The sequence below is a fragment of the Mustela putorius genome, unplaced genomic scaffold, assembly GCF_011764305.1.
Source record: "Mustela putorius furo isolate JIRA1106 unplaced genomic scaffold, ASM1176430v1.1 tig00003850_pilon_pilon_pilon, whole genome shotgun sequence".
Taxonomy (NCBI): Eukaryota; Metazoa; Chordata; class Mammalia; order Carnivora; family Mustelidae; genus Mustela; species Mustela putorius.
In genome coordinates this window covers 11,287,774-11,303,009 of record NW_025422002.1, presented here as the reverse complement: position 1 = coordinate 11,303,009, position 15,236 = coordinate 11,287,774, and the positions used below count along the sequence as shown (strand labels likewise).

Here is a 15,236-nt window from a genome sequence, read left to right as displayed (position 1 = left end):
TGCTGGGGCTGTCCTGGATACAGGACTTTGGCACTCTTTGCTGCAGTGGGGAGCACAGGGAAGAAGTAAGTTTAAGGAGGTCAGTTTGGGACATACTATGTTTGAGTGTCTGGGTCCAGGTTAGTCAAGAGAGGAGGAGAACCACTGGAAGGAGAAGGAAAGAAATTGTAAGCTCTCTGGGTCTGGCTCAGGAAAGAGGGGTGGTGGTTGGGGAATGCCAGAGAAATGAGCTAGCCCTTGTAGAGAAGATGAGGACATCAGTGGAGAAAGGTCCTTTCCACATGAGCAGCCCAGTTCTCCGTGATGGGGAAGGGGCTAGTCCCATTGCCTCCCCAAGTCTCAGGGCCTCTGCTGTATACAGACTGGGTCCCTCCTGCTCACTGCTTTCCCAGCTGAGCCTGGGGCTCTCCTCGGACCCTACAGCATTGCTGACTATTTGGTGAGAACATATCTGGAATGGGACTAAAGCAAAGATTTAAGCATGTCTGAGTTGGAAGGTTTATATCTCGGGGGCAAGAGTTGGTCCTCTCCCTGCAAAAGGCAGGATTGTGCTGGAAGTGCCAGTATGGGCAGGTGATTAAGAGCCCAAGCTTTTTGATCAGCCAGGTCTGTGCTCAACTCTAGTTCCATCACCTCTCTAGCTTGGTGAACATGGTCCCTGGGCCTCATTTCCTCACCTTGTAAAGGGAATAAAAAAACATGGACTCCACGGTTTTGGATAGTTTCACATAAAATGCTCCCTGCTCTGGTACCTAGTGATGCTCCCAGCCCTGGAGCCAACACACTACACTCATCCCTGTCTCACCGTCCTTCTACAGGCTTTTCTCTCTGTCAACACGCTCATCCTCTGGCTCCCACTGGTGAGGGCGATAATGACCACAGAAGCCCACGTGTTAGCCCCTCCCACCCCAGGAGCCCCGGCCCTTCCATGTGTAGCGCTGACCTGAGGCCGCCACGTCAGCAATGGACCTCTTGGTGACATGGGCCATGAAGCCCACGATGGAGAAGATGACAAATCCCGCGAACATGCTGGTGCATGAATTGATACAGCAGACAATGATGGAGTCCCTGCAGAGAAGAAAGGGTGGACTCAGGGACGGTGGGGCTGGCAAAGGAGGTGAGCTAGGAGCAGTGGCAGCGAGGGACAAGCGGCAAGGGCAGAAGAGGGTGCCTGGGAGCAAAGCCGCAGGGCCGGAGGGAGGGTGCCCCCACCCCACCCAGGGAGCTGGTGGAAAGAGTGGAAAGAGTGGAAGTGCCATAAGAATACCCCCCGGGGCGGGGTCTATAAGGGGCGTGGCTGCAGGAGGCGTGGCGCTGGAGGGGCGTGGCCAGGAAGAAAGGGGCCCCTGGGCTCTCACACCTGTAGACATTGTTGTGGAAAGAATTATAGCTCCCAAGAGCGATCAGGGATCCCAGGCCCAGTCCGTAGGAGAAGAAAATCTGGGTTGCCGCATCCAGCCACACCTATAGGTAGAAGGAACAAAAAACAGTCAAAATTATGATCCTAGCCACCGGGCCCCATGGCCCTTTACATGTAACCAGCTGTACCTGGCAACCATCTCCGTTTACATATGAGGTTAGAGAGGTCCAATGACTTATATCCTAAAGCTGGTAAATAGTGGCTCAGGACTCATGCAGGCCCTTAACTCAGCCGCTGGGGGCCAGGAACCTGGGAAGGCCACTCACCTCTGAGTCGGACAGCTTGCGGAAGTTGGGTGTGATGTAGAAGAGGATGCCCTCCTTGGCCCCAGGCAGCGTAACTCCACGGAAGAACAGGATGATGAGCATGATGTAGGGATAGGTGGCGGAGAAGTAAACCACCTGGGGGTAAAGTTGACAACGATGCCCCCTCCAGTGCGCCCATTCTTGTCCTCCCCCCACTTCACTGACATCCGTGTCCGTTGTGGCCCTGGGCTTACTCCCAGTTCGTCTTCCTCCAGGAAACCTTCCTGGATTCCTAACTGACTGTGTTTATCCACTTTTCTGAGGCCTCTCCTTAGAATCTCAACCAACCAGCTCAGCACCTGATTTTCCCTCCCCCCCTACCCCTCCTTTATTTTTTGACTTTTGTCTAAATTGTTCAAGTAAAACATGGTGTCAGGAAAAATTTCAAGTTACACACACACACACACACACACACACACACTTAAAGTTCCCTTCAGCAGCCCCTAGAATTTAAGTTATGTGAAGGAGAGGGCTTTCTTGTTCACCTCTGTTTTCCCAGTGCCTAGAACAATCCACAGTTTATAGGAGACACTTAATAAATGCCTAATACATAAATGCATGGATGTTAACATTTTAATGTTCCTCTTTTGAGACTTTGTTATGCATGTATGATCATATTTTCTTACAAGATGATGCTCCAATTATGTGCTTGCTTTCTCATTTAACATGTTTAAAATAAAAAAAAAACAGTGCATACTTAATTTCTTGTTTACTAAACATTGTTTTATTGTCTCATAACAATGTGGTTTTTAATTATGCAAAATAGTCCTCCAGGAGGTTCTACCATCCTCTTTAAAATCTCTCCTACTGTTATCCATTCATGTGAATCTCACTAATACTATATTGGAAACCCCTGTGTATAAAACTTGATCTACAAAATTATTATACCATTCTTGGGAAAATTTTCTAGAAGTAGAATTACTGACTAAAAGGGATGAACCTCTCCATGGCTTATGATTCATATTGCCTAATTATCTTCCAGAAAGGGAACTTCGTCTAGCATTTCAGAGCACACCTTCCCCACAAAGTTGCCAGCACTGAGTATAATAATTAAAAACATTTTTTTTGCCAAATTGATAATCAAAAGACTAATGTCATTGTCTGAATGTCTGAAATGACATTTCTTTGTTTGCTGTTGTGAAAGAGCCATTTTCAAGTTTAATAACCCTTGTTATCTCACAGTCTGATGTGACCCTATTTTCTGGGCAGCATGAACTGTTCTCTGGGTTAGGTTCATTTCCCTGGTTGGATCGAGATTCTTCAGGGTTAGGAAAGGAAGCCAAGATCCACTAGAAAAGCCACTGATCTTGGAATTAGGAAAAGGAAATTCAAAACCATTTGTGGCACCTATAAGCTGTGTGACATTGGGTCAATTTCTTATCCTCTCTGACCCTTGTTCTTTCTGGTCTGGAAAATGGATACAATCAACCTGCCTACTCAGAAAGGTCAGTTGTATGAGAATATAGAGCATGCCTAATATATATTGCTTAGGTCTTGCACTTGAATCTATCTTCCATGTTTAGTATGGAGCCAAGTATGTAGAAGATGCTTAATAAATATTTACTGATGGCTTAGATGACTCAGTCAAAAGACAATTGATACCATGTATTGTCTACCTACTAGGTGCTACATATTCCACATAGATTATTCTCCTCAGTCTTTATGCCAACCTTTGTAAGGTATTATTATTGTACCCATTTAACAGATAAGGAAACTGAGGCACAGAGAGTTGACATGACTTGCCCAAGCACACATAGCTAGGTATTGGAAGACTGAGACTCAAGCTCTGGTCTATCTCTTGTAGAGGCTTTAGGCTCTATATTCTTCTGCTTCTTAAATTTGGGTTCGGAGACACCTGTGCCTTCCTCCTGCCTGTTAAAATAGGGATGCATCAGAGAGGTTTAGACACCGGCTTCAGATCTGAGAACTGGTAAGTCCATAGGTCCCACCAGACTGGAATTGGGCACTTATTTCATCAGTCATATTCATGTCCAAGTATGGCATTTGCGAAGATTCTGTTTTGTTCATATCAGCTTGGGTAGTCTGAACCTCCCTGCTCCAGCATGATTCAGTTCAAATTCCTTCTCTCTCTTACTTGCTGTCAGAACTCAGGTTTCCTCTAAGTCTCCCTCAGGCCAGGGTCCAGTGAGGGCCTGGGCTACCTTCTGTCCCTACACCCCTGGGGTGCAGCTTTAAGAGGAAAAGGGTGGGAGTGAAGCCAGGCCCCTCCCCCTAACTTAATTGGAAAGATCCCCAGGTGTCCCCAGGCTGGACCCCCAGCTTGACCTGGTTCTGCCCTTACCAATATTAAAAACAAAAACAAATGCATTTCCTCTTGTTAGCTACCAAGTGCTTTAACCAATCCCATTCGATTTGACTCTCCTGGCAAACAAACAGATAAGCCCCATTCTTCAGAGGAGGAAACTGAGTTTCAGAGAGGTGAAGTGATCTGCCTGAGGCCACCTAGCCAAGTTAACAGCCAAGCTGGGATCTGAACTCAGGACTATTTCAGTACAAAGCCTGAGAATTTAACCATTCATTGATCCATCTCTGTTCCTCCTCCAAGGCTGGGATGTGGAATGTTCATCTCTGGATCACCCTGGAACAAAACCTGGTATGGTGGCTGTTGGAGCCAATTCCACATTAAAACCTGTTAAACCCCTAGGGCTTGTCTGGGCCTACTTAGCCATAGTGACTCCATAATGCCTAGGTAGCCATTTTGTTGTTACCAGTTCTGGCATCAGTTAACCGTTTAACCACTGCCAAAACACATACCTAAAACAAGTCCATTTTGTTGTTTAATAAACGCCTCAGCAGTTCTGGGTAACCATTACTAAAACACACAGGTAGGAGACATCCAATCAGCCAAAGCCACATACGTAGAGGTCTGAGGTTGTGCCCTATAAAACTGTAAGACCAAGGCGGGGGTCGCTCTCTTCGGAGGCGGCCCTGGCTGGTCAGTCTGACTTCTAATGCTTGGCATAGAATAAAGCTTTACATAACTTTCACTTAGCCTCAGTCTCGTTCCTTTGATAATGGACCCAACAGTGGCAATGCTCAGGGACAGTCTGCTCAATGGTCCTTGAGCAAAGTTTACTATTTTGTGATGGCTCTGTGTAACTGACTTACATTATTGCATTTCATCCTCACACTGCCCAGAAGGTAGGTAATGTTATTATTCCCATATTACAGGAAAGAAAACCAAGGCAGGGCAGGATGTAGGGACCTGCTGCACTCCAGGTTCAGTGGGGTTCCTGGAAGTGCAGACTCCTTGTGCAGGACGGAAATCCCCTTGTAGTCCCATTCTCTGGTCCCCACTGTGCACATATCTTACCTTTCCAGTCCAGCCAACACCCTTCCAGATACAGAAATACACAAGGATCCAGGCGATGGCCAGGGTAATGGCCAGAGGCCAGCGGATCTGTCCTGGCTTATCCAGCCCATCTGTCATCTGGTGCATGTTCCGCCTGGTGGAATAGTGGAAGGAGCAGAAAGTCACATGGGGCTGGTGGGAGCTGAAATGGCCTCGGGGTGCCCCGGTAGTGATATCCTCCGCTGTGACCGTGCTGACATCTGTGATCAGTGAGACCCAGGAGCTGGCAGGAGACTGTGGGGTCCATTATACTAACCGGTAGAAGTGTTATTTGCTCAAGGGACCTGATGGTTCCTTATTTTGTCCAGGATTATTGCTCACCTGTTTGGTTGCTGGTACCCTCCTAGCAAGACCCTCACCTTCACTTTTGCTCTATCCCCACTCCAGCTCCAGGGACCCTTCTAAATCATATGTCTGACTGTGTCCCCTCCTGCTCAAAACCCTACAATGAATAGCATCCTACTGTCCTCAGGATGAAGCCCAACCTCCCCAGGTCAACCCTGCAAGGCTCTCTGAGCTTACCCTGCTTCTCTCTCCAGTCTCAGCTCTCAGTCTCAGTCTCAGTGAAACCCCTCCAACGCTCATCAGACTGATGACTCCCATTCCCTCACCCATGCTTGGCTTGCTGTCACCTGCCTCCAAGCCTTCATGCATTCTCTTCCTCTTGCCAACACTGGTCTCACCTATGTGGTTTTCACCTTAGACATCGCTCCTCACCTGGGCTAGTCCAGGTACCATCTTGGGGTCCCTACAGTCCCCCGTGCATCCCCTCCTGTTAGTACTGGTCATCTGGCGTTGCCACTCTGCTTGTTTGCTTTTGTTTGCCATGTCTCTAACCAGAATGCACATAGTAGGTGTTCAAGAAACGTTTATTGACTACATGGTTCAATGCAGTGCTGAAGGTGCGTTAGAGAATTGTATGTGGCACATGCTGGAAAGAAGAAGCAGCCGGAGAAGAATTTGATTCTTATTTGTAAGGAGGTAGCCTCATTAAGGACATTTCTGCACAAAGAGACTCGCATCATGTGTTCTGACAGCTCCTGAGTATGGCTCCTCCTGGCAGCTTATGCAAGGTGCCGTGGAACCTTCCTGGGTGCTCCCAGACCCTTGCAAGCTGCCCAGCACAGATGCTTCCTTCATGCCAAAGAGACTTGGATCCCAAGACCTCCTTTTGTAAAATCAATACCTCAACACACATCTACAATGTGCTCTTCTGAAGATACAATCAGCACAGCCCTCACTATGAACCGTGTGTGCGTACTTGTGGATGTGTGTGTGTGTGTGTGTGTGTGTGCACATGCCTTTATTCCAAACATCTCTGCGTTTCTCAGTAGAGTGGACTGGTTTTCCGGATGAACTGAGATTTCATTGGCCTGTCCTAGCGATTCTTCTTGACCTGTGCTATTGCCCTCCAGCAGTATACCCTCCACCCTCTCCACCCTGCTCCGTGTCCCAGGAGGCTGGCTGCTGGGGCTACCTCATTGGCTCCCTGGCCCTTTGGCTTCTAAGTAGGTTTGACGGATGGCAGGAGTCACTGGGCAGAGGAGCAAGAAGGCAGGAATTCATTCTCTCTAGCTTGTGTCTAGAGGCCCTTTCCACAGCCCAGCTCTCTACAGGGGAAGAGAAGGCTTCACTATCTCTTGTTTCTCCCTGAGGCTGGAACACCTCACCAGCTCCCATTACCTTTTTGAGGGTGCCTCTGTCTCCTGCTGGCCCTGGCTGACAGGCACCCCCTACCTCTGACAGCCCCACACTTACTCCCAGAACTCAACCACGGCGCTGGTCATGTTGGTGGTGTTGACAACAGTGTAGTTGGAGAAGCAGCGGTCCGTGTTCCAGGGGTTGTCGCACTGTTTCCATGGCAGCGTCTGCAAAGGCACAGTGGCAGAGACAAGGTCTGCTGAGCCCCCAGGGGATGGCAACAGTGGTCTCAGTGCACTTTGTCCATCCTCACCGTCCCCTGAGCCTCTTCCAAGCCATCCATGATCTCACCTCCCCTTCCCAACAGCTCCCAGATGCAGGTCATATTGAGATACCCATTTTGGGGATCAGAGAGGGGGAACCACTTGCTTGAGATCACACAGCTCCTGAGTGTCAGAGTTGAAATTTGAACCTTGATCATTTCGCTTTGAAAATCAGCTTTCCAAGCTGTGCTGTAACTTCTTGTGTGTTTGCCCTGGGGCCACTTCCCAGCTCTGTGACCTCAGGTAAGAGATCCCACCTGTTTGACACTCTGCACACCGATGTTAACAGTGACCACTGAACGGTGCTTGTTCTTTGTGAGGTACAGTGCTAAGCCCTTTACACATATTTACTCCTTAGTCCTCACAACAACTCTATGCAGCAGGTTTCATTTTCACCATCATTTTATAAATAAGGGCTCTGTGGCTCAGAGAGGTTAAGTCTCTTTTCCAAAGTTGAATAGCTGGTATATACTGGGGTCAGGATTCAAACCCAGGCAGTCTTGAGTCCACACGAAATGAGCTAACAACAGCTACCTTAAGAGGGGGAGTCAGGAGGATTAGAAGTCAGTCCACACAAAGCCCATGGCTCAGGGTCTGGCCTGGAGCAGGTGCTTGGTTCACAGTGCTACAACTTGTAGGGACACAGGGGCTGCTGAAGACACACCATCCCACCCCTCTCCCCCAACCCAAGGAACAGCCCTATTAGCAGAATGGTAGTCCAGCGGATGGAGGGTGGGCTCTGGGTTTGGCTCCTTCTGGAAGGAGCGGTCCAAGGGGCCACTCACTGTGGTGAAGGAATTGTACAGGTAGTAGATGGCCCAGGAGATGATAACGATGTAATAGATGTTCAACCAGAATGACAGCACAGCAGCGGCAAGGCCCACACCTGCGGGTGGACACGGCATCATGACATTGGTCTAACAGAGCAATAACAGTAACTACCCTAGGAAGTGTCATTCTTATTTTCCATGATGTCCACCAGGTGACTGGACCTTGGAAACAGGTGTTATGGAGGCACTGAGGCTAAGAGAGAGGGAGAGACTTAGCTAAGGTCACACACATCTGGCAAGGGAGGACTTGGGTCTGGGGCCTAGCACTGGCAGGTTGCAAGTGGGGTGGGGGTCTTGGCTTGCCAGGCCCTCCATGTATCCATCTGAGGGTCTGTCGAGCAATTGAGCAAGGAAGCAAAGAAAGTCGTACCCAGCCCTGGCTGGGGAAATGAGCTTACAGGACAGGGCAGGCTGATGTGTGTACAGGGGCGGGGGGGCGGTGGTCGTCTCTGGATTGGGGCCTCCTGTCCACCTAGATCCTAGCCGGGGCTGCCATCTGCCACCTGGCCCCTTTGAGGGCTCCACTCTGTTCAGAAGTGAGCAAGGTCCCTCTCTCCAGGAGGGCTGAGAGTGTCGGGATGGCCCTGGTTTCACCACAGTTCTGTGGGCAAGAGCACTGCCACGTGGCCCCATTCTGCAGACTTACCCTTGAACATGGGGGCCAGCTTCCACACCCCCAGGCCTCCAATGGATGTGTACTGGCCCAGGGAGCACTCCAGCAGGAAGAGTGGGACCCCCGCAAAGATGAGTGTCAGGAAGTAGGGGATCAGGAAGGCCCCTGTGGGGGAGAGAAGAGAGATGCTCATGGTCCCAAAGCTTTGGAGAAGCCCCATTCAGAGAGAGCATAATGGCGGGGCATTTTAGGGTCCCAGCCACAATCTCCCTACCCTCTGCCTTCAGAGTAGCACCCACAGCCAAAATCCAGTCCAGGATGTCCTTTGCTCAAACTACATCCCTTGTTCTTTGCAAAATGAAGAGGTGAACTGTTTGGTATTGTTAACAAAGGGCAATTGTCCTTTGGGAAACTTTTGGTAAAGGGACAAAAACAGGAAATGGTACCTGGTCTTTAGGGGGCCCTTCCCCTAAGTTTCCCTCAGAAAATGCCCAAGTGTGACACTCTTCAAGGGGTCCAGACCCAGCTGGGATGTGGCCAGGACAGCACCTACCACCACCGTTTTTGCCGCAGAGATAGGGGAATCTCCAGACGTTGCCCAGGCCGATGGCATAGCCCACACACGACATGAGGAAGTCAAAGCGGCCCTTCCATGTGTCCCGGTCTGGAAGGTCTGCTGCCTTCTTCTGCACCTTGACCACCAGAGTTTTGGGCTTGTCATTGGCCATGGGGGCCTCGCTGACCTCTGTGGAGATCTGCCCGTCGGCCACCTTGCTGCCATTGGTTGCCATGTCTCGGAGTTTGGACACAGAAGTCCTGGCAGATGGACGTGTGACGTCTGCCCCAGTCCACGCAGACAGCAGTTTTGCGGCTCAGGGTCACCCTAGGAGAACAGAGGGATGGGGTGACAGGCACGGAAGAGTGGCCAAATCCTGAAGTTGTCCCAAAATAACAAGAATAAAATGGCCCACAAACCAACCAGGGGTCAGAGAAGGCTCTCTCATCACCCTCTTTCTCCTGGAGGAAGCACAGTGCCTTCTGTTCCTAGACTTGTGTGGGGAGAACATGGTGATTTTATGGCTCCTGGACTAGCTTCACACCTGCAAATCTATGTCATGTGCCCTCTCTTATGTGTCTTGCTCAGCAAAGAAAGCTGAGGAGACCAAATTTCCAGACAGGAATATCAAGTGTTCCTCATCTTTGCCTCTCAGGATACAATTAGATTTTTCATACCCTGAGGCACAGTAACCATAGTCACTGTAAGCCATGGAGGGGCTTACCACGGGGCCAAATAGGGAGGTGACCCAGCTATGGGTAGTGGCTGAAGGTGGGAGATAAGCACAGACTCTAATCACGATCCAAGTCCTCTTTCACATTTGAGAGTGTGACTTTGAGAAAACCTCTTCACCTCTCTGAGCCCTGCTCTCCCTACCTTTTAAACTGAGTACGATAATAGTACGTCAGGTTGTTACTCAGCAAGTTTCTTGTGCCTGGCAAGTGGTGTTACTATTTGTCAGCAGTCCCCAAACCTTGCTGTGCTTCCAAGTTGTTTGCGAAGCTCTGTAATGATAGAGTCCCAGGTCCCACCCCAGATGTCACACATGAGAATCTCAAGGAGATGAGTCCTAAATCTGGAGATGAGTCCTGAATCTATACATTTAACAAATTCTGCAAAAGGAGATTCTTATGCTGGGAGCCAATCGCGGCCCTCAGCTGAAAAAGGACCACTGATTTACCTGACCTCCCTGACCCAAGAAAGTCCATCTACACTCTTTACTCGCTTGTCTCTTTAGTTCCAGAGGCAGCATGGAGTAGAAAATGATTTATGACATCGGACTCAGCCCAGGCCTAGGTTCAAATCTCCAGCCTGCCTTTTATAAACCGAGTGACCCTACGTCCTGCTCTAGCCTCATGCTTCTTGATTGTTCTAGTCTCAGTTTCTCCACCTATAAAATGGCAGTAATCTTATCTGGCTTGTAGAATTGCGGCAAAAACAAGCTTTCATGGTTGTACAGGTATTTTTCACCGGACTGGTTTAGAAAGAGAATTCTGCATATGGTTGTGACTATTTTGGTTGTGGATGTTACCTGATGATACTTGCTGGTGGGTCAGCTCCAGAGTAGCTCCCTCGGCCACCTCTGAGTGCACGCCTGCAAAGCAGAGATGGGGAGGGAGCCCATTGAGCTGGCAGGTGGTGGCTAATGGGCAGCCCTAGGGAGAGAGTACCAGGGCTGCAGGAAGCCCATGGGAGCCCCCCACACAGGTGACCACACGAGCCTCCATGCCAGCCATGGGGCACTAGAACATGCTGGAAGGGGCCTGTGGCCTTCTCGGGATAGCTGTGGGGATGGGCATGAGGGCAATGCGAGGACGGCCTTCCATCATTTCTTCAGAAGAAAAAGAGAAGTCAACAGAGGGGCAAAAGCCCTTCAAGGTCCAACTGGGAGCCAACAAACGCAGCTGAGATTTTTCTCCATCCCCTAACCAGAACTACAGAAATGTTGTAAAAGGCCATGTAAGTAGACCTCAAAATAGTTTTAGTATGATCTTTTTTTGCCCATCCCGTTGCAATCTAGTCATTAAAAAAACCCCTCCAAAACCCTAAAGATATATTCTAAGGCATACACAGTGATTAGTTTATATGTGACTTCTGTTTCCTTTTTTGCACTTTTCTGGATTTTTATAATTTCTAAATTTCTACAAAATTTTTACATTAATCAAGTAACACAGAATAAACTTATAGAACGCTTAGAACAAACAGGACTGTGTGAAACAATAATCTGGGGCCTCTGAGATGTAGTAGCAGAGCAAAAGCAGCACATGGCCCCAGAAGGTCTCCTCTCTCAGCTCTGCCCCACTGGGGGATCCGGATTGCTATGCTCTCACCTTCTAGACCCCTCACACTCAGTCCTTATCCCCAGACACCAATGTCTCTGCCTAGAGTTCACAGAAAACCAGACTACTTCTAGACAGTTTCCAACCCTGTTTCTCACTCTTCAAGAGGACCCACAGGCTTGTCTCAGATGCCTACTACCTGCTTCCTGACTTTGGTCTGGTACCATCAGAAGGAACTCCTGACTCAGGTAGGGTGACCTCCCATTGTCAGGAGTGGTAGCCCATCTTGTGGTCTACCAGAAAGTCTTGGCATATGCAGGGGAGAGAGAAGCCTTAGGAAAGGGTGTGTGTTGGGGGGAGGTGGTTAGCCATTAACTGTCAAATCAAAGATGACCCTTAACTGTCCCTATGACCTACCCTTGTAGGTTCCAGCCACTATGTTTTTTCAGAAGGATCCAATTACCTTGGACCAGGGCTGATCACCTAACTCTGGGTAGTCTTTCAAAGCTCCTTCCCTGGAAATTTGGCACATGGCTGAGAAAGAAGGCCAGCCTGTCCGGGGAACTGGGAACTCTTAGGCAGCTGTCTTCTGCCCACCCGCACTCAGAGTATCAGGGAGAGTTGGTCTGCTGAGGAGGAAGGAAATGAGAAGTCAAAAGATGGCGAGTCTTGGGCGCCTGGGTGGCTCAGTGGGTTAGGCCTCTGCCTTCAGCTCAGGTCATGATCTCGGGGTTCTGGGATTGAGCCCCGCATCGGGGCTCTCTGCTTGGCGGGGAGCCTGCTTTCCCCTCTCCCTCTGCCTGCCTCTCTGCCTGCTTGTGATCTCTCTCTCTCTCAAACAAACAAACAAATAAATAACTTAAAAAAAAAAAAAGATGGAGAGTCTTGAAAGCATCTATCTTTGCCATTCCAGGCTTTCTTAAGCCTGGCTACATTCCAATGCTCAGAGTTCATAAAGAAAGCATTTCCACCATGCCAAAATAAAATTCCCTCCTTTTCCTCACATTGGCACAGGGGATTCCTGCTAACGTCTTGAATCTCTGTTCTCTTACCACTCAGCTTAAGTTCTCAGGAAGGCCTGTAGCCCTATGGGAACAACAACTTCTGGCCTCTGCCCTGGATATCTTTGTTGACTATCCATGGAGACTCAAACCTATTCCAACACCTACTGTGCACTAGACCTCAGATTGCCCCACACCACTCAGGGAGAGACAGACAGACAGACAGGTGCAGGTCCGGCTCACTCCCAGCAAGAAGGAGAGATAGCGAGGTGCATTTAATGGGGTGAAATGTGGTGTTTATGTCCTTTGAAGAAATCATTCGACACCAACACAGAAGAGAGGTGGAACGCTGGGAGGAAGGAGAGCTCCGGTTCACCAAGAGGTTTATTCCACCGTCCCCTCCCTGAGCACAGTTAGCATCCCCTCATGCAAAGGCCAGAGAGATCAGAGACCACGGCTGCTTGAAGAGCTCAGCGTGAGGAAGGCATATGTGTTATCTTCAGAATATGGGAAAAGATTTGGGCAGATGCCTGTGACTACCCTCTGAAGAGCCACATAGCCAGATAGAGCTTTCCTTTTAGAAGACAAAATGTGAAGATAACAGTAGAAAGCTGAGAACAGATATATCTTGTGCTTCCTCGGGGATTCCTAGGGAGGAGGTCCCCTGGGTCACAAGACAGTGAGATGGTGCTACATCAGAGACCTTGGCTCCCCTTGAGGTTTACTAGCATTGGGCATGTTCCTCCCCTTTTTGATCCTCATCTGTAAAATGGGGAAATAATAATAATCTTTTATTTGTAGAGTTGCAGTGAAGGATAAATGAGATCGCACACATAAATCATTGCGACTACAGGGCTCAGAGCGAGGGCTCAGGCTATCTCCGCCGTTCTCATCATGGTGATGATTACCATCTATATACGGGTTGTGGTTCCTAACCTGGGAGGTACAGCAATGATGACACTATTACGACTAACATTTATCATGGGCTTATTATCCATGCCCTCCAGAGACGGGCAGCACTTTCAGAAGACTGATAGAAATTGTCCTTTAAGCCTCCATGGGGGAAACTAGCTAATAAAGATTTCACATCTTCCTGCTTTGGGCTCTCTGTATACCAACTGATGAGTGGTCTAGCCCATCACCCTGGGCCAGGCAGAAGGCAGGAGTGGTACATTTGTGTGTCTGGTCAATAAAATAAGGGACTATTCCTTAATAAGTCTGGCAAGAGCAAAAGTCTAGTAGATGGGAGGAAAATGAGTAAGGGATCCCCATTAGTTAAAAAGCCTGGGACCTGGAGCTTACAGACAACACTTCCGGAAGCTGCCTCGCTCAGACACTCCAGGAGTATAGCTGCTGGTGAATTTTCATTCCTGACACCAGCTGGTTAACCTGTTGCTTCCCTGTCTCATCAAAAATGGCACATGAAGGGCGCCTGGGTGGCTCAGTGGGTTAAGCCGCTGCCTTCGGCTCAGGTCATGATCTCAGAGTCCTGGGATCGAGTCCCACATCGGGCTCTCTGCTCAGCAGGGAGCCTGCTTCCTCCTCCCTCTCTCTGCCTGCCTCTCCATCTACTTGTGATCTCTCTCTGTCAAATAAATAAATTAAAAAAAAAAATCTAAAAAAAAAAAAAAAAAAAAAAAAAAAAAATGGCACATGAAAAGCACAGGCATATACAAGTGCCCAATAAAGGAAGCTGGCTCTCTTTCTAGAAAAAGAATGATCTCAGAAGGAGGAGCCACCTGTCAGCCAGGAGTTACTTCCCCTCTCCTGAAACGGACTCCCTTGCTCTGCCAGGCAGGGGCTGTCCTGTGTCGGAGGACAGCTCTGCGGGTCCATAGCAGAAGGGCCATGCATCTCTTCACCCCCTCTGCAGCGTGGGCCTCCTCTACCTGCTGGTGGAATGGGTAAAAGGAATGCCTTTCACCCCTTCGTGATGTGGGGCATTTTGGGCATTTTTCCAAGGCTTTCTTCCAGAGTCTTCTGGTTCTTCCTCTTCAGATGACAGAATTCTGCAGATGAAGAATCTGAATACACGTTCCTCCAAGTCCTTAACGTTTCCCCATATTGACTGAATTCCTTCGAAGCAACGTTCAACGGGGCATCGTTAATGTGAGACCCCCATGACACGTCCTCTGTACTCACTCGCCTACTCATTCACTCCTTCCTTCATTCAGCAACTATTTGCTCAGCACGCGCTGTGTGCTGAAATGGGGATGGAACAATCATTTCGAGCCCTTTGTATTCTGCAGCAGAGTCTGAATCAGTGAACTAACAGGAGCCAGCAGAAAGATTCCATTTTGTAAATATTTACCCAGGGCTTAATGTGTTCGTGGAGCTGGGCTGGACACGTGGGTCGCAAGTATTAATAAGACAAGGTCCGTGACCTTCACAAGGTCACAGCCTATAATGAAAAATATCTCTGCCTGTAGCCAATCATAGTACCTGTGATATGTGTAGCAAGAGTATATGAACTCATATACTCTAGCAAGAGTATATGAAAAGAGGCCTTTGTGCCGGCCTTGAAGGAATGATGGAATTCAACCAGAGAAGACATCCTAGGGGTATTGGCTCAGTTGGCTAAGCCTCCAATTCTTGGTTTTGGCTCATGATTTCGGGGTCATGGGATCGAGTCCCACATCAGACTCCATGCTGAGCATAGAGGCTGCTCGGGATTCTTTCTCTCCCTCTGTCCCTCTTCTGCTCTTACTCTCTCTCTCTAAAATAAATAAACTAATTTAAAAAAAAAAAGGCGGCATCTCTGATGAGGGGACATTTGAACTGGGTTTTGAAGGTTGAATAGGTGTTCATCAGGCTCAAAAAGAGGGAAGGGCATCCTAAGTGGAGAGAATGCAGGAACAGAAGTAGAAAGATTTGAAGATAGGAAGGTCAGTTTGT

General features: G+C 48.9%; 1 protein-coding gene across 2 annotated transcripts in view; it reads right to left on the bottom strand.

Moving 5' to 3' along the window:
- The window catches only part of SLC6A1 (solute carrier family 6 member 1), a 43,710-nt gene that overhangs the window by 9,649 nt on the left and 18,825 nt on the right, over nt 1-15,236 (bottom strand). Inside the window, exons 2-10 of one of the 2 annotated variants that reach the window (XM_045063313.1) lie at nt 10,593-10,655; nt 9,059-9,388; nt 8,539-8,670; nt 7,848-7,948; nt 6,857-6,966; nt 5,060-5,192; nt 1,687-1,821; nt 1,361-1,464; nt 944-1,068 (exon numbers count right to left, since the gene is read on the bottom strand). In XM_045063313.1, coding sequence (XP_044919248.1) covers nt 944-1,068; nt 1,361-1,464; nt 1,687-1,821; nt 5,060-5,192; nt 6,857-6,966; nt 7,848-7,948; nt 8,539-8,670; nt 9,059-9,296 — 1,078 coding nt within the window. In that variant the 5' untranslated portion in view covers nt 9,297-9,388; nt 10,593-10,655. The remainder of the gene's footprint in view (nt 1-943; nt 1,069-1,360; nt 1,465-1,686; nt 1,822-5,059; nt 5,193-6,856; nt 6,967-7,847; nt 7,949-8,538; nt 8,671-9,058; nt 9,389-10,592; nt 10,656-15,236) is intronic. The other variant, XM_045063314.1, reaches the window with a different exon arrangement.